General features: G+C 49.4%; 6 protein-coding genes across 6 annotated transcripts; 3 read left to right on the top strand and 3 right to left on the bottom strand.

Moving 5' to 3' along the window:
• Nucleotides 1–647: 647 nt before the first annotated feature.
• Nucleotides 648–4,079, bottom strand: LOZ57_005936 (uncharacterized protein; the record flags this gene model as incomplete). The annotated part of the gene is made up of 3 exons (XM_049254962.1): nucleotides 648–727; nucleotides 787–3,966; nucleotides 4,019–4,079. The coding sequence occupies 3 exons, from the start codon at nucleotides 4,077–4,079 to the stop codon at nucleotides 648–650; spliced, it is 3,321 nt and encodes a 1,106-aa protein (XP_049106129.1).
• A 4,501-nt stretch (nucleotides 4,080–8,580) lies between these two features.
• LOZ57_005935 (uncharacterized protein) lies at nucleotides 8,581–9,735 on the top strand (the record flags this gene model as incomplete). The annotated part of the gene is made up of 1 exon (XM_049254961.1): nucleotides 8,581–9,735. One exon carries the CDS (start codon nucleotides 8,581–8,583, stop codon nucleotides 9,733–9,735), a length of 1,155 nt encoding a protein of 384 aa, XP_049106128.1.
• A 433-nt stretch (nucleotides 9,736–10,168) lies between these two features.
• Nucleotides 10,169–12,577, top strand: MVP1 (Sorting nexin mvp1; the record flags this gene model as incomplete). The annotated part of the gene is made up of 5 exons (XM_049254960.1): nucleotides 10,169–10,652; nucleotides 10,708–11,442; nucleotides 11,496–11,638; nucleotides 11,693–12,286; nucleotides 12,368–12,577. 5 exons carry the CDS (start codon nucleotides 10,169–10,171, stop codon nucleotides 12,575–12,577), a joined length of 2,166 nt encoding a protein of 721 aa, XP_049106127.1.
• A 1,619-nt stretch (nucleotides 12,578–14,196) lies between these two features.
• CNH1 (Na+/H+ antiporter) lies at nucleotides 14,197–17,433 on the top strand (the record flags this gene model as incomplete). The annotated part of the gene is made up of 1 exon (XM_049254959.1): nucleotides 14,197–17,433. The coding sequence occupies one exon, from the start codon at nucleotides 14,197–14,199 to the stop codon at nucleotides 17,431–17,433; it is 3,237 nt and encodes a 1,078-aa protein (XP_049106126.1).
• A 665-nt stretch (nucleotides 17,434–18,098) lies between these two features.
• LOZ57_005932 (uncharacterized protein) lies at nucleotides 18,099–19,736 on the bottom strand (the record flags this gene model as incomplete). The annotated part of the gene is made up of 3 exons (XM_049254958.1): nucleotides 18,099–19,186; nucleotides 19,249–19,410; nucleotides 19,466–19,736. 3 exons carry the CDS (start codon nucleotides 19,734–19,736, stop codon nucleotides 18,099–18,101), a joined length of 1,521 nt encoding a protein of 506 aa, XP_049106125.1.
• A 1,038-nt stretch (nucleotides 19,737–20,774) lies between these two features.
• On the bottom strand, nucleotides 20,775–21,788 carry LOZ57_005931 (uncharacterized protein; the record flags this gene model as incomplete). The annotated part of the gene is made up of 1 exon (XM_049254957.1): nucleotides 20,775–21,788. The coding sequence occupies one exon, from the start codon at nucleotides 21,786–21,788 to the stop codon at nucleotides 20,775–20,777; it is 1,014 nt and encodes a 337-aa protein (XP_049106124.1).
• Between the last annotated feature and the right edge of the window lie 570 nt (nucleotides 21,789–22,358).

Below are 22,358 nucleotides of genomic sequence, written 5' to 3'. Positions count from 1 at the left end.
CGGAAAACATTTCAGAGCTATGAAACCTGCAGCATATCTCACATGGAACTATATGTACCAACAGGGGCTGCACAAACAAAGAAGTTTCTGGGTCCTGGGGTCTTTCTGTTCGATCTTTCGCGTACGTCCAAGCCTTGAATCCACGAATTCCTTTCGGAGACGACCAGCTCTATATTAAATATAGTCTAAGGTCTCATTCGTGCAGACAAGCATTAGTGTTGGGGGGCCAAAAATAAAGACATGCACCATCACCTTGACATTTAACACAAAAAGAGCGTCAATCAGTATTACAAGAAGTATAGGCCAGCCGTAAAAACCAGGTTCGTCAATTCGTTTCAAAATATGCCAAAATATATTCAATGTCGAAGGCGGGAAAAAAGGAGAGCCTTTAACGCCAAGCGCCACCCTTGATTTCATTCCAGACCATCATTATGCAATGTAAATCGAGGCAATGAAAGTGCGTCAAATAGCGGTAAATATTATAGTCACCGAGAAAGAGGAAATATATAGATTTGGCATTGGATAAGCGAATGAAAAGAATCGATCTGCTTGGAGAGTTAAGCCAAGATGAGAAATCACAGGATGGACTTTGTTCGTCGTTTAGGCGGAAAATGCATAAAATGAAAGTGGGTAGAGAGGCCTGCACTTTATCTGGAGACGGAGAGCTGGGCTCTCTCTTTCATACGCTGCGCTTGCGTGTCAAGGGCACGGGCCATTAATTTGATAACTGGAAGGTAGCATAGTTAGTTTAAATTCTCTTTGGGTATGTTAAATGCAATTGCTTACCAGGCCAAACCCCTGCACGGTCCAGTAGGTAAGCTATCGACAGCGATATTTTGGTAGCATATCCACCGTCCACCAAACTAGGCAGGCAGTCCCATGCCTCTCCGGCCGTCGAGCAAACACTCGGGGCTCTATCTTTCATTTTCAACTCTACCCGATGAAGAATGTCTTCGACCTTTTGGATCAATTTGTAATCCTCATCCTCTAGCAACATGATTGCTGGTACCTGACTTAGATCGGCGGGTGGCTGACCAAGAATACCCAAATATGGTCCAACACGATCTTGAACTGTGCTAATCCATTCCGCTAGTATCTGAGCACAGTCGAATAGGCACATAGCACTTTGTAGAGGAAGCTCTCTCGAAGTAAACTCGATGAAAGTATTGCCAAATTTGTCTGCCATGCTAATCGAGTCAGCAGCGTAGAAGGCAGCTTTACGCAAATGACGTTCACTCATAGTTGGGTTTAAGCGACGGGGGGTGCCTTGGTATCCCAGAGTATTGTCATTGGAAGCAGAGCCTATAGTATTGAGATCGCTCAGCGACTCCGGGGCAAAAGTGGAAGTTGGGCTTCCGTCTGGCGGCTGCAATACATCCGCAGCTTGCGAGAGTTCGTTGACCATGCCGTTCCAGTCACGCTGCCAAAACGCTTCTCTAGACCGGCCTAGATTAACGTATAATTGAACGTACGCAAGATCCAGAAGAGGTATACTGTCTGCTGATAAAGGGCCCGCGCCATAAGGATTTGGCCGTTCCAGGCTGTGGCTCGGATGGTTACTCCAAGCAGTCTGCCAAGCTCTAAACGCGGGTTCGAGATGCAAATGTAGGGCTTCTGTTTCCTGACTTGTCCACTGTTTTCCCAAGTGCTGCTGGCGGGTCTCCCAGATATAATTATGGAGGGCAAGAATCAGAACCAAACAGCCAAAAGTGCTGGGCTTCAGATCGGCAGGTGAAAAGCCGTCCATTTGCATGCTGGAACCTGTGTTTTGGCCGGCTACTAGAAGAGTTTTCAGAGCGTCTGAAAATTGGATAGCGTTTTGGTCAGCGTGGATTTTGCCACCCAGTGCCTTCCATGCCTCAGGGGAGCTAGCCGCCCAGATTTCCTCCTCACAAGGAAGAGTCAAGCGAATTTCTGAGTTAGTAAGAGTTGGCGCATGATTATATGCCGACACCAACAAGCTTGATAAAGTAAAGATAGCATATAAGGTTCGCTTTCGCTCCTCCATCACCTTCCATTGTAGCCACTCCCTCATCTCTGGAAAGGCATTAACAGGTGCATCACCAGAACCAAGGAGATCTGAGAGCTCTTCCGGGGGACGATGCTGAGTTAGTTTTGCCGCCTTTGCAAGACTTAACAATGATGCACAGTGGGTCATTGCGATATCTGCTGCGGTTTTGTCATCACAGTTATGGCCGTAAATGACATTCAACAGCATCGCTTGGACTAGCCACAGTGGGGTGTTTTTTATCGAGTCCTCCCTGCTAGAATTCGCGCGATTCAAACCAGCCATATCAGCCTTCCGCCTTTCTTCAAGATACAACTGAATCATTTTCTTCGCAGACTCAAATAGCCCCTTTGAGGTCGCAGTCTCAAATTCATATAAAGCACCAATGGCTGCCATTGATAGTATCAGACATCCGCTACCACCCGAAAGCCTTGAGAAATTTGCATTCCCATACCCTTTGCCAGCATTGAATTTACTTGGATTATCAGGGGCCTTGAAGTCCAGCGTAGGAAGGTGAAGGAACGGCATATGAGGATGGAAGTAATGTATATAAGCTGCAATATAGCGTTGTAGATCGTTGGTACTTGGCAGGACGTAAGGGTTGCTCTCAAACATAGGTGACCGTAAACTTCCAGGAGTGAAAGACGAGCTAGTTGACGGTTGAGAGTACCTACGGCTAATGAAAGTTGATGGCTGCTGTAGCGTCGTTATTAGGGCTTGACGTGTAGAGTCGGTGATTGCACTAGAGGGGAGCGGGAGCCCTGTCTGCATGAACGACGGTTCAAACCCTGCGGAGTTCTGAGACGTACTGGAGCCCGGAAACAAAGTATTCGAGAGGTTCGATAATACTGCTCCCCCCATGGATGCGATGGAGGATGAAGTTGGGAAGGAGTGGTCTGGAACTTGAGTTAAAATTGACTTAGGAGAGAGAGTCTCTCCCTGCACCGAAGGATCATGAAAGGTAGGTTGGGAGAAATCTAGACCGAATGGGTTCGACGGGTTCTGTGATGGCATGGAATTTGACCAAGGAGCACCGGACGATGTTATTGTATGGCTCGAACTCTCTAGAAGGGCTTCGCTGATTCCAGTAGGGCTACCTGTACTCATTGCTGAGGGAGAGGAGTTATCGATGGCTGATTCATTGGGGCCGCTCAGCGTCATAGTATTATCAAATCCATTGATCCAATCGTACTTGATATCGTCTTCGAACATGTTCTGAGTTGAGGCCATGTTTGAGAACGCAGGAGTAAAAGGTGAGGCGGGAGTATCCAGAAAAGGGTTCGGTGACGCAGAAAAATGCAGCTGAGCCGGGTTAATAGTACTTCCATGGCCTAACATAAGGTCACTAAAACTATAATCGCCGCCAAAACTACCATATACCGGAGCCGTTCGAAGAGCATCGGGCAAATTCAACGAGAGAGAGTTAGTATCCAGCTTGCTCAATCCGTTTATCGTGGCATGGCGAGCATCCGAAGGCATTGCACGATATTCAAGTCCTGGCATACTGGGAACCGAGCCAACAGGTTGGTGGCTGGGATGTCCAGAGAGAGGTGTTTTCGAGATATCCATGCTTGGAACCATTCCCACGGTAGCATGATCTACGTGGCTAATTGTATTCGCCCGAGGCCGCATGGTATTACCTCCATTCACAATCGAATTCTTCCTCACACGAGTAGAGCTACTTGTGCTTTCCCGGCGAGCATTGCGAGGACGCGACGAGGGAGTAGTAGTCATATGCAGTTTCTGTTGATGTCGCAGTAGCAGATCTCTTCTCGCAAAGCATCTTGAACAGTCCGGGCATTCAAAGGGCTTCTCCTTCGTGTGGGATCGCTCATGGCGTTTCAGATGCTCTAAACGGGCGAAAGAACGAGTGCAAGTCGTACAAATATGAGGCCGAGGCTTATCGGTCTTGGGAGGGGGTAAATCGGGAGCAGGTACTGCATTTTCTGGCTGGGGTACTAAAGCTGATTTCAGCATCATGCTAAATTCCAGACCATATATCGATCTTACCAGAGCCACCATTCGCAATTTCGCTAATTGTTACGAGCTCATTGGTTTTCGGTTCGGCCATCTTATTGGGCGGAAGAGAGACCTATATCTCACACAGCACAAGACTGAATATTATTACGGATGCACCGAGAGCCTTAGGAACGTGTCAGATGAGCGCGATCGTCACATTCGAATGATGGAAGAGGAGGGATCGCCACTATCAAGCAATTCATTAGCAACCAGGACAACGAGGCGGGAAAGCAACACGAACGAGATTCGAGGCAAATGAGTCGAATGCTAATAATACTCTAGGCGAGAGCGTAGCTTATATAGGGGCGAGCAAGTTATCCCCAGGCCGCCCATGAACCCCTGTTGAATATCGGTTAGAGTCGCGATGGTATTAACAGGAGTCGCCTCTAAAGGGCGAGGGAAGAGAGGAAAGTAGCGGTAGGGGTAGGGTGGCCAGTACCTTCGATTCACCGCGATGCGAATTGATGGAAAGAGGTTGTACGTGGACGGAGAGGCAGTCCGGTGAGAGAACAAGGAGCTAGCTGGGGCGCTGGGTGACGGTGCTGGAGGATCAGACGCTTATGCGCTGCGGAAGGTATGGATCAAGGCTGTTCAGCGGCAAAGGATGGGCGACGTCAGGAGCAAGGCGTTGAGCGCCAATTGCCGGCCGCATGCATGGAGATCGCTCTGACAGCTCGCACGGATGGCTGGAGGCCTGGTTCACCAGTTGGTTGCAGCGGGTGGAATGGGGGAGTCGAGGAGTTGAGGTCCGATCGCCTGGAGCGACGATGAATCGGGCGGGAGAGCGAGCAGTACAGAGTACGGCGTTATGTTACCGTCACAAACACAGCTAGAGGATCTTGTATTATTGGTACTCCGGGCGGCGCAGGGACGGCGGATAAGCCACGACCGTTCAAATTCCAGGCACGTTTGCTTTAGATGAATTCCAAACCTGCCAGACGCACCCTCTGGTGGCTCTGGTGACTAACCGAGCTTATATAGCAATAGGCAACAGCTAAGGCAATTGCCTCTCCGACGTATATTTGCGTACGAGTACGGAGTATATATCCTCTCGGCGAGATGGTACGGTACAGAATAAGTGGTTACAGTACTACGGAGTATGTCCATACGATCCTCCCGCAGCTGAAGTGTTGCTAAAGCTACGTTTAGATGCCCGTTGCTTCAGCAATATACCTGGACTGTGCGCTGATAAGTATTGGTAGAGGCCTAGTTATCTGATGCAAAGGTCTATCCTTTATCCCTATTGGGAGAGATGCTGCAGTGGTGCTTCGGTGGAATAGTCTCTTGCACCTGAACACGTCATTTGACTGGACTTCCCATGCATACCGAGCGTGACAGAACAGCTAGTTAACTAGCCTAGCCTGTCACAATGGGCGTAACGTTCATACCATACCGTGGCGTTGCGGTTCTCCCTTCACAGGTCGACAGCAGAATCCCCAACCAAGCGCTGAGGGTCTCCAGAGGATTCGCTGAGAAGAGCTATGCTTTGAGCATGCAACTCAGCGCGGAATTCGCACAAGCGCTTCGAGGGCGCGGGAAGCACACGTAAGCTCCCCCCAAATCCAGTGCATCCATACTCCGTACCAAGGCGCACATCATCAGGTCACTAATAACGGGACTCCCACGATTGGCTTCTCAGGCGGGCAACTCCGGTGCAGAAGAAGAATAGTGAGTGTCTGCCGCTGCCAGCCCTTCATTGGCCGCCGATCGTCCTGCTGCACAACATCGACGCAGTCTCCAGCCACACGCCCGGCCATGATATAGTCCGGACAATATGAAGCAAACGTTTCGAACCGCTGTCGATCGCGATATGCGTGAGCTAGCAGCTGAGCGAGCTGCTCTCCTACGGAGTACTACTGGCGGCGAACTGTTGGGCGGATGGGGGAGGATGGTACGGAGTAGTAGTGGTCATTAGGCTTCATGGCCATCGAAGCTCAAGGGGTAAAACTGTAAACGTTACAGGGCCAGGCACAGCTAGGCAAATTCAAAATTGCAACAGGAGCAGAGGGAATATGGCTGGACGGAGGGTCAAACGCACGGTTCCAAGTGCCGCCAGCGGACAAGCACACGCTGGCTGGTCGTCGACTACTGCCAGCCGTCAGCCGTCAGGAAGGACTGTCTGGGGGAGGCCCGTGCTGGGGCGCAGGTGTGGTTGGACCGTAAGGCCCGTACTAGCGCAGTATTCATGGCGCCGGCACCCGTAATGTTCCGGGCTGCAGCGCAAGCGTGACTCCGTACCGGCGCATACGGGCGTCAGCTACCCACCACAGCCCCAGTTTTTCCCCGGCCTCACGAGAGACGCGGCTCCACCATGCAGAACACCAACCGCCAGCAGCTGACAAGGCAGGGGCCGATCCTCTGCCGCCGCTGGGCAGCGCAGGCTCTCAGCGCGTGGGCTCAGGCACCTCTCCACGCCTTGCATGCAGCCTGCACGTCAGGATCGCGATCGAATCCAGTCGTGGCTGGCGCTGAGCACCACCAGCTCCATGCCCAATGGCAGCCCGGCACCATGTCTTTCTAGAAGAGGCCTCTTTCTAGGCGCTTGGCATTCCCTTTTGACAAACCCAAAATGCCCGTCAAATCAGGACATCTCTGCGATTATCACCGGCTGTTGGCTGCCAACACTGACTCGAAACACTGCTGTTTTGGAGGAGCAAGCTCGTCTGTCTGCGTCGTCTCCTTTTACTGGCCCTGGACGCACCAAACGCCGAAGGCCGTTGTCGGTGGCCAATCGTCTGAACCGTGGTACAAGCACTCACTTCATTATCCAATTTAGGTATCGACTGGCGGCAAAAGTCGCGCCTGATTCGAGGAAACTAGGCGATGCTGTCCCGAGTAGATGGATAGCGCTCTGATCATCGGCTGGGTTTTGGGGAAGGGCGTACTTGGACTAGAACTGCTTTTCAGGAGTGAAGGCATGATAGAAAGTATGCGGGAAAGCTGTTACCCGAAAGGCCACTGGGCGGTGGGGGCAGCAATCTTGTTGAAAGCCCCAGGAGCTATTGTTCAACATCTCAACGGGAACAGTCCAACCGTCTACGCGCCAGTATACTCATTAATATGCCCCAGTGCTACAGGTTCTTAGTATCTATTTCACGGCATCGAGAAACTTGATATCTACCCAGTCCGTTAAAAAAATTTTAACTTCTTTTTTATCGTTGAAATAGAAGAAACCACTATTGGCGGACTGACAATACGCTTGCCTACTTAACCAGCCAGTAATACTTTAGCCATTATTATTGCTAAGATGGCTCGAAAACTGCTGCCGCCTTAGGACTACATTTTGTCTCCGAAATTTAAATGCACAGTTTGTGTGGAGGATGTGAACAGAAGCCATTTAATTATTATTATTTACGAATAACCTACCATATGACGTCGAGCACAGTTCCTGTAATACAGGGATTGTTGGGGTATTTCTACAGGGTTTAACCGGTTCGTGGGTAGCGGGAAATAAACGTGTCTGAGCTTGGTGTACGGAGTATGATTTGATTTTGATAATCAGAGACTGTGTGCATGATAAAACAACAAGGCAAGGACCAGGGCCAGGACCTAAGATAAAAGGATGGAAAAGAGATTGCAAGGACGCAACTTTACTTGAACAGCACATAGCCCTGAGGATAGTTAACTAGGTAGTTAGCTACCTGATGGGATTTCTATGGATGCTGTAAGTAGTTAAGTTTATTGTTGAAGGCCATGGGAAATAATAATAATACTCAGCGATGCGACAGCAAAGTGCTCCGTACGGATTACCAAACTTCATGCCATGTTGTCCTTTTGCTCGGCTTGCAGAAGGACAAAGCCACGGCCAAGCAAAAACTGAGCAGACTTGGGCTAGTAATACTCCGAACCCTGCAGAATCGCATACGACGAAGACGGCCATTTTGGCGAAAACGAGGGACCAGGAAGGTCTTGGCACTCGATACGAGGGATCTGTCTCGACTCTCGACAAAGGACAGTCTGGACTGTTGTCCAAAACTCAAACAGTTCGCTTCTGCGACCAGTCAAGAAGTGTTTTTGCGACGAAATTGGGTCTTTCAAAATGCCCTTCCGTAGGCAGAAACATTCATAAGATTGACCGGTGGTCACCAACAAAGCCGCGGGAGTCGGAGTACCGGATCGTGATCCAAAACTCCGGCAGCTAACCTGTAGTTACGGAGGGCGATGGCTAACGCGCAACTAGACTTATCAGTGACTAACAAGAAGGCGTATATCAAGAGCTGGCTCTTGTTACTCCGTACTCCGTATAGTTTTCTCAATCACGACTATAGAGTAGTTCCCTGGCTATCAGATTCCGCGATCACTCCCAAGCCTCGGGCGACCCGGTTCCGAAAGACAATTTCCTCTCGCCACATCATCACCTCTATGAAGACATCAACTGATCAGCTAACTATAAAAAAGGCGGCTTTGTATACGAGGTCCTGTCACAAAAGACCACGTGGAGCAGTACCAGGCTCCAGCAATAGCTAGTGGCTATTAAACATCCTGAATTTCCTACAAGATCACAGAGGGAAGATAAGGCATATAACCATCTCTAAATACTTCCATTAACTACTATGGCATCAACCACGACGGAAATATCACCTATCCCCGGGTCAATGCGGGCAGCTGTACACCGTCGAACGGGAGAGCCATCCAAAATCCTACAACTGGAAGATGTACCAGTCCCACCCTTACCCACAGAGACCTCAGTTCTTGTACGCGTCTCCCACGTGGCGATCCATCCCGGGACAGTCATTCTGATGCATCTTATTCCTTCGTTGTTTCGTCGATTCCCTGCTATCGCGGAAACGGACTTTTCGGGAACTGTTGTGAAGATAGGGGGAAACGTGCCAACGAAAGCAGATAAAGAAACGGATTTCCGCTTTTTTCCAGTTGGCACTCCCGTTTTTGGTTCTTTCCAGGTTCCGGTGCATTTGCGCACTGGCCAGGGGGCATTGGCGGAGTATGTTGCGGTCGAATCGTCCAGTATTGCCCAGATGCCGAGCAATACATCCTTTGCGGCCGCCTCCGCCCTGAGCGTTTCCCTTTATACTGCGATTACGCTAGTGGATGCGATGAAGCTGCCTCTAAGGTCAAAAGTGCTAGTCAATGCGCCCTGTGGCGGCGTGGGGAATTTTACGACACAGCTCCTCCGGCATCGCGATCCAGATGCAGTCATTGTGGGGGTATGTTCGACGGAAAAAGTAGCTCTCGCAAAAGAGCTTGGCTGCAATGAAGTGGTTGACTACAAATCTTTTCCGAACAAGGAGCATAAATCTCTCACGGATTTTCTCGCATCTCGTTATGGTACCAGCGAGAACGACCAATTCGACGCTGTTTTCGACGCATACGGCAGCCAAGATCTATGGGAGGCATCTCCGCAGTTCCTCAAACGCGGAAAAGACCACGCTTACGTGACTGTTGGCCCGAAAGTTGGTCGCGCGTTTTCGTGTATGCCCGGCTTCTTTTGGAAAGTATTCAAGAATATGCTCTGGCCATCGTGGTTGGGAGGTGTACCCCGGACGTACAAACAGGTATCTGCGTTTTTGGACACCGATGGTCTAGAGAAATGCCGCGAAGCGGCTGCAAATGGATCAGTCAAGACTGTAGTAGGCGGTGTTTGGAAGATGGAGCAAATGAAGCTCGCTTACGATGCCTTTATGGAGGGCCATGCCGAGGGCAAACTAGTGGTGGAAGTTTGGGATTCTAAACAAACGGTGTCGGGTTGATGAGTTTGGTATCTGGGAGCTGGAGCGCTGGGAACTTGGAGAAATAAGGCGTTGGGCGTGGTTCATGTTCTGTACATCATTACATACCCAATTCTAATCTCACAAAATTTTATCCAGAGTACGGAGTAGTAGTAAGATATAAACATGGGTCGTTTTCCAGCAGGCAGCTGTATTTCATCGCTCGCAGCCATAGGGTGGGGGCGGTTTTAGGTTCAGCGCGGCCTGGCAGAGACAGCCCAAGTTGGAGCTTCACCAGCCACCCCGAGCACCATACGCTCTCACATAGTGCTCTGAGAGACCCAGCGCCTTGCAATAGCGGTGCAGTCCTACTTCCAAGTCATCCGAAGCCCCGAATTCCTCGTTGAACGTGCCCCTTCTCTCCCTTGGCATACTCCTCCGCCATCGTTCCGTTCTTTGTTCAGCTCCTGTGTTTATGGCTCTCTTCGGCACCTCCCCAGAAGACTCTCCCGGTGCCGGGAAGAAATCGTCCCTGTTCGCCGATGGGACGTTTGGCAGTAAATCGTCTGCGCTCTTCGCCGATGACGCCGACTCCGACGCTGGCGACTCCTCGCCATGGAACATGCCTGCCCCCAAGAAAGCCGCACGACGTGACGTGGTGAAGTCGCTCCTCCCATCTACAGACGTGCCCGAAAGTTACGTCGACGCATACGATCTGGTATTAGGGGTGGATGAGAATCGAGGGAGCTCTGGTGTGGGGATAGCGACAGTGAGGGCTATGCTTGGTAGTACACATTTGAACCAGGAGCAACATTCGAAGATCATAAACATCATTACCGCGGGGGAAGAGGCTACGCGCGAGATTGGAAGAAGCCAATTCAACGTGCTGCTAGCCCTGGTTGGACTGGCTCAAGAGGGCGAAGACATGACCCTCGACGCTGTTGACGAAAGACGAAAAAGTAAGCTCCTCCTGATGCACATGCGTTTTCTTTACTGACTATGTCCGGATAAAAGGGCTTCCCCGACCGAGTATCCCGTATCTTGAGAAATTAGATGCTCGCCAGAGTACCAAAGCTGGCGCTGCCAGGCCGGACAGCCAACCCGTGCCGCCACAATCAAATACCATGCGCAGGATGCGCCAAAACTCATATGAAGACCCAGAGTTGGATCCTTGGAGTAGTCCTGTATCACAGCGAGAGCGGCATACATATGACAATCGGCAAAGAACGAATAATATCAATGGTCTTTCATCATCGATGGAGCCTCCACCCAACGACGCCCAAAATAAACCGGCCCCTGTGTTCCAAGGTCAGGTGAGACAAACTACGGATAGTAAGAATCCCGCACAATCTGCCGGCGCTTCAGAAGGGAGCACTACTGGGCTCGGCTGGGGAGAGGGATTCAGCAACCCTCCCAGCGCTGGGTTTGGTAGCCAAGGAGATCCTGTGCTGGGCGGCAATTTTGGCCAATCTGGAGATAATCAAGGAAACTATAATGGGAATAGCCTAGGAAGACCAATACGTGGGCGTGGAATAGCTGGTAATGGTGCCGAAGACGTAATTACGATTAATATGCTGCCGGAAAAAGAAGGCTTGTTCATGTTTCAACACAGGAACTATGAAGTGAAATCGGCGCGAAGAGCGAGCTCGGTTATCAGGCGATATAGTGACTTTGTGTGGCTGGTGGATTGTTTACATAAGAGATATCCCTTTCGACAGATCCCTCTACTTCCTCCAAAAAGGATATCAGGTACGTTCAAAGCTTGCTCAAAGCTCACCAAAGTATACTCACGGTTTCTAAAGTCAATGGTACTCATCTTACAGCGGATTCAAATTCTTTCCTGGAAAAACGACGACGGGGACTCGTTCGCTTTGCGAATGCCGTCATTCGACATCCTGTTTTGAGCCAGGAGCAGCTAGTTGTGATGTTTCTTACTGTTCCAACCGTATGTAGGAACTTTGCTTGCGCTTATGCTGTATTGAATTGCTAACAACCATAGGAACTGGCCATTTGGCGAAAGCAAGCAACCATCTCTGTTCAAGAGGAATTCATCGGCAAACCCCTCCCGCCTGACCTGGAGGACTCCCTTCCATCTACACTAAACGACCTGTTCGAAACAGTTCGATCAGGTGTGCGTAGATCTTCCGAGATTTACATCAATTTATGTAACCTTCTCGATCGCCTTGCAAAACGAAACCAGGGAATTGCGGCAGAGCAATTTCGATTTTCCCGTGCTTTACATGCACTGACCGATAGCACGTCCGATACATATGCCGTCGATACCAATGACGTTCCGTTATTGAACGATGGCATCAATGCGACGGCAAAACACCTTATCGCTAGCCAGGGGTTACTGGAAGACGAAGCTCGAGCGTGGGATGAGGGTGTCTTGGAAGATCTCAAACGTCAACGGGATTGCCTTGTTGCAATGCGAGACATGTTTGATCGAAAAGATCGATACGCGAAGGACAACATTCCCCAATTGGAAAAACGTATTCAAACGAATGAAATGAAGCTACAAGAACTACGAACGAAGCCTGAGGGTACAGTGAAGCCCGGAGAAACAGAAAAAGTAGAAGATGCTATTTTCAAGGTATGTATATATGCTTACTGCACACCTGCTTACCTGCTCAGGCTGGGAGAAGACGACTAACGAGATGGCACTCGTACACAGGACAAAGAATCGATCGTCCAACAGCACGCTCGAGGCGTCCTAATCACGGAATGCGTACGTGATGAATTGCTCATTTTCCAGAAGAGCCAGTATCATATCAGCCGTCTTCATCAGGACTGGAGCCAAGAACGAGTAAAATACGCGGAACTTCAGGCTGACAATTGGCGCAGTCTGTGTGATCAAGTGGAGGCAATGCCTATCAGTGATTAGGTGATGTTTTCTTTTCCATGATGTAAGCTGCAGGAGGTGGTTCTCTCTTTGAAGGTGACGTTCATTAGACGACAGTTTTCTTATGATACCTGCCCCCTTAGTGCCTGGTTATGCATACCCACCATATACATACATTTCTTGCGCTTATTCTCCTATCTTTTAACATACTCCTCGTCGTTATTTGTTTCCCTTTCGGTTCCTGTTCAAAGCTGGCTGTCTGAAAACCATTCGATATATAATGATGTTTCTCATGCGTGGGTATGTATATTGATACAAACAGCGGCTTTTCTGGATATTCAAGTTTCGCTGCCTCAAACTTGCAATATGTCGCGCCGAGTGGCCAACGGCGTTGTTTTTGGACTCTTGTTAGTGATATTCTTGTGGAACCTCTTAACGTATCTTACTACTTCATAACTCTGCAAATATACCTGCAACTCCACAGTCCAAATCCTGCAAACAAGCGGCAGACGGCATTGTCCGCAGTCCGTTTGCCAATACTTGGCTTCCGTCAGAGCCTGCAAGCCTGCCTCATGGCTCGCCATCATGTTTACCTGTGCGCAAGTGCCGCATGCAGCATGGGATCAGCCGCGGTGAAGACGAAGTGCTGAATTCACGATTTCCCTTGTGCCAGGCAAACTTGCAAGCAACGTGGGCAACAAATCTCTATCAATCACACCCCCTCCTCCCTTACGCAGTCTCTATTGTGATTCTCACGACGTGCTTCCATTACGGCTGTTTCTTCTCTAGCGTGGGTGATAGCGCCAAGCCTTGCTTGTTTTGGTGGCGCTGATTCCGAGGCTGGCTAGCTTGTTACGGCTAGAGTGTTTCTCCAGCGTCCCGCTTAATAATAAGCGCATCAGCATCTTGTTTGTTCATTGGCTTCAATTGTCCGACGCCGCTTTATTTCCGCTGAGTCAGCCCTGCATCGCCGGCTCGGCATTGCTTCTTTCGGCCAAGCTTGCTTGTTCGCCTTCAAGCCTTCTTCGCCTCTCTCGCTTGCGCTGTTCGATCGACATCGGAATCCTCGAATTGCCTGCTTTCGTGCGTTGTGGTCGCGCGGCCGTCGGAAAGCCACTGGCAATCATTGCTGAATACGGCGTGTTTCAACACAGCCCACGTGCGATATTAGAGGAGCAAAATATTTAAATGAGTGCTTTCTTCAAAGCAATCAGCATGCTCTCTGCCCGAGGATTGTTCTCTCTTTTTGCCTGACCTTGCTGCTCTCCAGCTAGTTAGATCAATCTACAGCTTTTATCTTCCTCTCGTTCTTCCCAATTTCCAAGAGATAATTCGCCTCTTGAGACATTGCGCCGATCTTTCGAACGCGCCGAACAGATCGACGTTATCGAATAACGCTCATTGATGCGGTTCTTCTCTGGTCATACAAGGAGGTAACTAAAGGATATGCTGAGAGCTAGGCTCGCGTTCCAAGGACCCAACGACAGAGAAGCGTCCCATCGAACTGTGGTGGTTGCCCTAGTTTGCTGATCGAAGATCGACTGTTGTCTCAAAACATTGAACAGACTCCAAATCGCGTAAAGACTTTGGCCTTCGAGGCCCGTCTTTTGTATCCCTCAGGGTAGCGGCCTCCGCACTTGACTCTCAGCGGCCCGGTAGCCATGGCGTGGAGCCATCTCGACATTGACAAGCCCCATGTCGCGTATATTATCCTAGGCGGCTTTACCAGCTTGTTCATGCTATGCTCGCTATTTGTGAAGGAAAAGCTATATATTGGCGAAGCCACAGTTGCCACATTGTGTGGTGTCATCTTTGGCCCTCATGCAGCCAACTTTCTGAACCCCATATCTTGGGGGAACGTTGATAAGCTTACGCTGGAATTCTCGCGAATTGTGCTTGTCGTGCAATGTTTTGCCGTCGGCGTCGAATTACCGAAGTCCTATATGGAAAGACACTGGAAATCTGTAGCATTACTTCTGATACCCGTGATGACCTGGGGCTGGATGATGACGAGCCTCTTTATTTGGTGGATGGTTCCCCCATTGACGTGGCTAGAGAGTCTCATTTGTGCAGCTTGTGTTACTGCCACTGACCCTGTCCTGGCTTCATCTGTTGTCGGTAAGGGCAAATTCGCAAAACGGGTCCCTAAACATCTTCGAGATCTGCTCTCAGCAGAGTCAGGCTGCAATGATGGCATGGCTTTCCCTTTCATTTACCTCTCACTATACATTCTAGCGTATCAGCCTAAGGCCAACAAAGTGGCTTTTCACTGGTTCTGCGTCACGCTTCTTTACGAATGCATCTTAGGTGCCTTTTTTGGCTTCATGATCGGCTACGCCGGCCGCCATGCGATAAAGTTTGCGGAGCGGAAGGGTCTTATCGATCGAGAAAGCTTTCTAGTATTTTACTTTGTCCTTGCTTTATTTTGTGCAGGGACTGGGAGCTTACTAGGCATGGACGATCTTCTCATGGGCTTTTCCGCCGGTGTAGGCTTTAGTAATGACGGCTGGTTCACTGAAAAAACCGAAGAGTCTCATGTCTCTAATGTTATTGACTTGTTACTCAACTTGACTTACTTCGTTTACTTTGGTGCAATCATTCCCTGGCAGGAGTTCAATGACATAGAGATTGGTCTCCCTGCTTGGAGATTAGTTGTCATTGCAATCCTGGTGATATTGTTCCGTCGGATACCCATCATGTTACTGTTGAAGCCTATGATACCAGATATCAAGACCTGGAGAGAAGCTTTATTTGCGGGCCATTTCGGTCCAATCGGTGTAGGGGCAATTTTCGCCTGTATCTTAGCTCGAGCTGAGTTGGAAACACATTCGACTCAACCCCTTGACGGACTTCCTGGAAAAGGCGAACACAATTACACCGTCATTAAATTGATATGGCCTATAACAACATTCTTAGTTATTTCCTCTATCCTCGTTCATGGGTCCTCTGTCGCTGTCTTCACACTGGGCAAGCGCATCAACACATTAACCATCACCATGTCGTACACTACAACTAACGATGAAGGCCCGTCTTGGATGAATCGGTTGCCCCGTATTCAGTCTCAATCTAAGGCCTCACTGTCTTTACGCAAAGAATCTCTCGACTCATCTAGCGAAGGGGTCCCTCAATTTCCTCCGGGGACTCTTGGCCCTATTGGCATACCTGGCAGCCTATTACGACGGCAAAAAGAAGGAGATCAGCCAAGTCAGCCAGGTAGTCGCTCTTCAAGCCGAAAACCCATAAAACGGAAGAAGCTCAGAGCAGGGGGACCAATTAGCCAATCCGCCATTACCCCTCAAAGGAGAGCAGAGCCGGCAACTACTTCCGAATCTACAGACCTTGAACGGGGTGTAGTATCACTGACATCCGGTGGGCAATCCAGTGATGGACTTGAAGGTCAGACGCCGCCTGGGGAGCCAGAAATAGAGGTTTATCAAGAAGGAGGTAAAATTATCATTGAAGATGAAGAAGGAAATGTTTTGGAGACGGTCGACATCAGCCATATTCCACCCGAAGAACGGGAGCAAGAAATTATGGCCCAACATAGACGAATCCGCGAGGACTCTTCTGGGATCTTCGCCAAAGGACGAAAACACCCCCATGAGCGGGATGAAGGGGAAGAGATCAAACGCATCGGCGAAGATCGGCTCTCCCATCCGATGAAGCACCTAAAAAAACATTTTTGGAAGCATGGGAAGAAGAAGGATTTGTTGCCTCCTGAAAGTTCGTTAGAGGCAAAGCCGAAGAAGGAGCGCAAGCGTCGATCTGCACGAGCGTATCAGTTTGCACACACAATTATCGTAGAAGACGAGGATGGAGAGGTCATCAAGAAGTATAATATCCCGGGACACAAGACCACAAAGAAAGAGACCCAAGTAGGCGAGTCATCTGTTGGGGCGGAATCTTCAAGATGGCACTTGTCCCGGATGGGTAGTTGGATGGGCCGTGGAGAGGACAAAGAAGGAGAACAGAAACCAAAAAACGATGAAGAAGCGTCATCCGATGAAGAGAGGCTCAGATTCACTGTTCCTGGGAATGGTGGCCAAGGCCGACGCCTTGGTGGACGTAGAATGACAAAAGAAGATTTTATCAGAGAGATTCAGCAACTCGATCCTAAAGCTCGAAAAGAAATTTATGACGAAGATATCCCGGGCCAGCTGCATCCAGTCACAGTACAAGAGCAAGAAGAACCGCACTATCGTTTCGTTGAAGGTCAGGAAACACCGCTGAGCATCACCAACGAACACCCATCTTCGATAACACCAGGTGATGATAGCACTGAAAGAGAAGACGTACCATCTTATGATGTTGCCGCCTCTTTAGCTCGGTATACCGGTTTGCAATCCTCAGCTGCTGAAAGCCGCCGCCGGCGTTTCGGCGAGTCCGAAGAATCCCTTCCTTTATCACCGATGAGCCGTGGGCGAGCCCATCGACGCTCTGAGGATTACGGAACAATGCATATTCCACCAGCGGAAGTTAGGCACTTGCCAGGCTTGCCGCCACCGCAGGTATCGGCGTCAGGAGCGGTCGGGCTGGACATGGATAGCGAAACCCCAGCAGAGCGGAAACGTCGCCTGGCGGCTCTAGGCCAGCTACCAGACACACAAAATGATGGTGGGAATGGCCGTCGCGCTGATAGTGACAGCTCTGATAGCGAGGATGACGGACGACCGCGCCCTGTAAAGGGGAAAGTGTCCTTCGCTGATGGAACTAGGCCGGCGAAAGCCAGGACTAGCGCGATGATGCTGTCGTCCGCGCAAGCTGGAAGTAGCAGTGACGTGGCCGAGCAGGGTTCTTCGACTACCGGCAACGGCAACGGCAACGGCAACGGCAACGGGAATGCTCAAAGGGGCCATGCGTCGCGGATTTCGTGGGGAGGCGAGAGGGGACGATCTTGAAATCCGCACGTCACCCAACTAATAGTTATGCAATGTATAGTTATATCCCAGTTGCCAAGGTACGTAGGAGCATACAGAATGCTGAATACAAGAAGTGCTTATGAAGGCTCATATACGGAGTAGGCTGTAAATAATCTGTGTTTTAATATATTTTAGCATGATATCTTTGTTGGTCTTAGATTAGTTACTGGTTCAATTATGTTATTGATAACCAAGATAGTGTTAATGAAGTTTAAGTTTGATAGTCCATTTGAGAGGAACCGTCTGTGGGATCTGCATATATATTTAGCAGGAAGTGTTGAGACTAGGTGGAGAAAAAAGGTTGTGCTAGTGAAATGCTGGGATTAAGCTGTTGGCATGCTATCATAATGGATTTTGCTGGCTCCTTTATGTTTCATCCCTGAAAGCCACTGAAAAAGAAGATCTGCTTAATGAGCATTGAATAAATGTGACGCCATATATTCCTAAACATATATGATAAATTCCTCATGCATAGAAGGGTAAAAATGTGATTATTTAAAATCGAAAAGTAGAATCGTAATTCAAAATTGCCTTGGCAAAAGGGTTAGAAAGGAAAAATAAAGCTGCTTCATCCCGAGAAGCGGGAAATGATGTAAAAAATGGAAGGCAAAAAAAGGTGCAAAGCCACGCAATGTTGTCAAACGTCACAAAACACCTCCAGGTAATTGAATGGCTCCAGGCTGTGGCCGGGCTATTCCTCCGCCACCTGCATCGACATTGCCACTCCCCGGAGGAAACCCGATCCCGCTGCTCGAATACATGCTCGTTGCCGTGCCATCACTTACTGGCGTTTGTCTTCTGAGCATAAACATAGGCTTCTGGCCTTCGCTAGCCAGTTGTTTGAACAGAATTAGTGGCTTTTCTTCAAGGCTAAGGCAGCGCTCTTGATCGCCATAAACGATATAGAGGGCGTAATGTCTCCAATCTTCATGTATATTATATTTTTTAAGGGCAGCAGGGAGAACTTTGTAGCATGGGTCCTCCATGGAAACGCGGAAAGATTTGAATATCTCAACGCTAGGCCCCGTGGAATCGTTTCGATCGCGCGAGCCGGGTTGGCCATTGCTAGAACTAGGGTAACAGGGAGTAGAACGGTCTTGACGTTGCTGTGATTGTGGATCTTCTGGGTGGTCATAGGGCCGATTTGTGCATTGAGTCTCACGGGAGTAGGACCTGGATGCAAGGGTCTGTTGTGGATAGAAACTTGCAGGCGATGTGGGGGATGGGATGCCCTTCGGCGAGGGTTGGCCGCCGTTCATGGAAGCCGTTAAATGAGTTGAAGCAGCAATTGCGGCAGCAGATGGATCCAGAGAAGAACTATCGGTGTACGTCCGTCCTTCGGGTATGGATTGAGGGATATGTGTGGGAGAATTAGTCTTTGGGGTAGTTCCCCCAGCGAATAGTTTCTTTGAGAAAGTCCTAGAAAGACTAGCAGAGCCTTTGTCTTGCGAATTCGCCATAGAAGGAGAGACTGCAGCCTGGTCATGGGAATATTCTGAAACTAATGTTGATCCCCCATATGATGCAGGCTGATATGGTAATGGCTGCGACCTGTCTTTGGCCATTTTGAACACTGGTAACAACTCTTCTCGCAACTTCCTATAATCGTCTGCCAATTTTCGTAATTCCGTTTCTGCCGCAGCAAGTCTTTCGTCTCGTTTGCGAATAGTCCGTATTAGGAGAGCAACATCTTCTTGAGTGGCTACTTCTTTTGCGTTGCTCTGTTCGGCGGCTATCGACGGACCAGCTATTAGTACCTTGAAAGAAAGCAGCTACAACAACATTTTAACTTACACAGAGGGACATAGTGATCTGGATCAAAAGACACCCCTTGTTTTACTTTAATCTCATATACACTCTTCAAGAGGGTGAGTCGGTGGCCGACACTCGACATTCCTAACTCTTTCAACTCATCATGTCTTAATGCCACGAGGGCTTCCCCGACAATATCGTTGTCTGAAAATACCAAATTAGACTCTTTGTATGAGAAACAAGACCAATTTTCACTCACCTATAAAAGAATCACGGTACTGTTTTAGGCCAAGGCCTATAGCAAAATTTGCACACTCCTCAGCGGACCATTCTATTATGGACGACATTGGCGAATTATGGTCATCTGCTAGATTCCCAAAGGTGGTAGGGGTGTTTTCTGCGGATGGAGGCTCGGAATCTGTTGGAGAGGCCTCAGAGTCATCGACAAGCCGGGGCGAAATTACCACACTGCGTTCGTACTCGTCGTCAGCATCCGAGTCTGCATGATGATATGCAGTAGGAAACGCCATAGTGTCTCGTTTTGATATTTCTTTCGATGTAGAGGCTCGCTTGCTGGATAATGCTGACAAGCGATAGGTGAAAGGTTGCAAAGTCGCAGTTCTCCGTTCCACAATTAGACGAGAATGCTAACGAGGGATTGGCGTAAAGTGGGTATCGTGACCGCAGAAACCAACGTCGAGAGTGTATATAAGGCCGTGAGAGTATAAACTTTGGAATTCGAAATCAGACTAGAACTCGACTGAAAACAAGCGTTTGAATTGACGAACGCTGGGGTCAAGCGAGGGTAAGAAGAACAGGCAAAAGGCGGCCGATAGAAAGAACCAGGCGCCAATAGAGCATTCACCAGGAGGCTACTCCGCTCATTGTGTATAAGGGCACAATAGTAGAGCCCGAAATTACAACACAAGAGTCAATGTGCCCATTGACGGGGGGCGGGTTTTTGCGGTTCGACCGACGGTTCGACCGGTAACGATTGACGGGTCGAGGGCCTCGGGGCTGGCAGGATCAGGGTAACAGCGAGACGATCGATTGCAAGCGGGGATGCAAGGGAATGGCCGGCGGTCGTGAAGCAACTCAGACGTCGCTGGAGATGGCGTTTTGGGGGAATTGCGAGGGCATCCCACGTGACTGTCTCTCCACCGGCCGAATCGGGGTTTCACGTGAGTTTGGCGTGCCGGATACAGCCTAGCGTGCAGGGGACCAGGTGGGGGACTGATCCGCGCGGGTCCTAGGCCTGATACGGCCTAGCGGGCCCGCTCCTTGACGATTTTGAAGGATGCCGAGCCGCACGATGTCATTCTTCCGGTGATGATGTTTCGACGTGCGACATGCGGAGCGGGTGTGAGATGAGTGATACTAACTGCCACAACTAAATACAGCGGAAATGAGAGCACTCGTAAACAGCCACGGCACGCGGCCGTGGGGCTAGTAACAGTTGTGAGCATTAAGGAAGGTTCAAGGCTGACCCGCAAGTTACAGAGTAGATGAAGCAGAGGAGAATATTACCGGGCTCTCCGCATTCTCCCGCAGCCCGCGCCAAAAGCGGATTAATCATTAAACTTGATGTATCCCCCCACAGCGTTGCGGACAATAAGCTGGCAATAGTCCATGCACGAGAGGATTTTCCTTGCACCGTCGCATTCCATGATGCACTCTGAGCTTTCCTCAGAGCAGTGATCCCAGTCCATTTTTGCCTTCCCAATCCGACCCTCTTGGTCGCAAATTTCACAGCAAGTACCCCATTCCACGGTACGGCTATCGAAGTCGATTTTCGGGGCTCGGAGGGCCCCCGCGTAGAACATAAGCGCACTGATGACGTCCGATTTTTTACTGTGCGTTACCGAAGATTCCGACTCAGATGAGCTCAGCTCTTCTAGCTCAGCAGTGCCGCCGCTGAGGATATCCAGAAATCGAAAAGGCGCCGTTCTTAACTGGAGGCCAGTAGTCACCGCATCCTTCCGGTTAATCAGTCGCAATGTATCATGCACTGCGGTACTGCACACATTATCCTCCGCAATACGTAAGGTTCGAAGGTCTCCCACAGTCTCATCATTAAGACCACAGACGGAATAGGCGAATTTGACAAATCCTGTGGGGTACTCCGCTGCCAGAACGAAGCAATCCGCACAAACGCGCTCGCACGAGAATAGGTATATGAATGGCCCGAACTCACCACAAGCTACACAAGTAGCATTGCGTAACATGTCCTGCAAAATATCACATGAGATCCAATTCCCGGCCCCCAACGCCACGATGGATTTTACCACATCCGGAACGAGGGTGCACAATGTCTTGTAATTCAACAGGCCGTCAACTACCGTTTTGGCGTATCGGCAGGTCTGGCTGAAGTTGGTCAAAGATTGCAGGTCCATATCCGAGAGAGCAAGGCGAAGAACCTCGAGAGGAAGAATATCGAGGTTTCCCAGGGTCGACGTCCCTACACCGCTATTACCCGGAACTAATTGACAGCTAAGTTGGCCCACCTCGCATGTCGAATTGCGGGTGTCTGGGGGATCTGGATTCCCGGCAGCTGGCTCTGTTAGCTGAACTGATGTAACCATGATTGTAGATTTTTGAAACAGGAATGAATTTCTTTTGGCAAACAAAACCTCTGAATAATGTCTCTTGACTATTATAACATTGGATACGTGTGAATTCCAACTTGTAGGAATTGAATTGATTTGGGTTAAATGACGTGATGGCTGACTGTGTTGCACGTGCTTCATGTCCAAAAAATAGTATGTAGCAGTTGTGAATTATACCACATGTTCAGGAGTAGTCCCCATCTGTAGAACGACAGAACATTGGCACATCACTGTTTCTGATTTGGAAGTTCCGGTCAATAGGAGTATGCGCAATTACTAACTCTTCAACAAGACAGCGCTTCAAGCGAGGGTGCAGGGATCCATTGAAGAACACTGAAAGTAAATTTAGTCAGAAGTGTGTTTGTAATAATTCAAAAGTGTACATCCAACTATTAATTGGAACATATTTTTCCAATAAAGCCTTTTTGAAATTCAGGAAATAGTTGAAAGCACTGCTTTCCAATAAATGCAGGAAAGTGTGGCCAGTGCCCCTAATTTGGTACACTGTTATAAGCATGTGTCCCTGTGGCCCAGTGCGGAAATGTA

This window comes from Ophidiomyces ophidiicola, assembly GCF_022830035.1.
Source record: "Ophidiomyces ophidiicola strain CBS 122913 chromosome Unknown scaffold_33, whole genome shotgun sequence".
Lineage (NCBI taxonomy): Eukaryota > Fungi > Ascomycota > Eurotiomycetes > Onygenales > Onygenaceae > Ophidiomyces > Ophidiomyces ophidiicola.
Note: the sequence above shows the minus strand (reverse complement) of the source record. Positions and strands in the feature narration are given on the sequence as shown.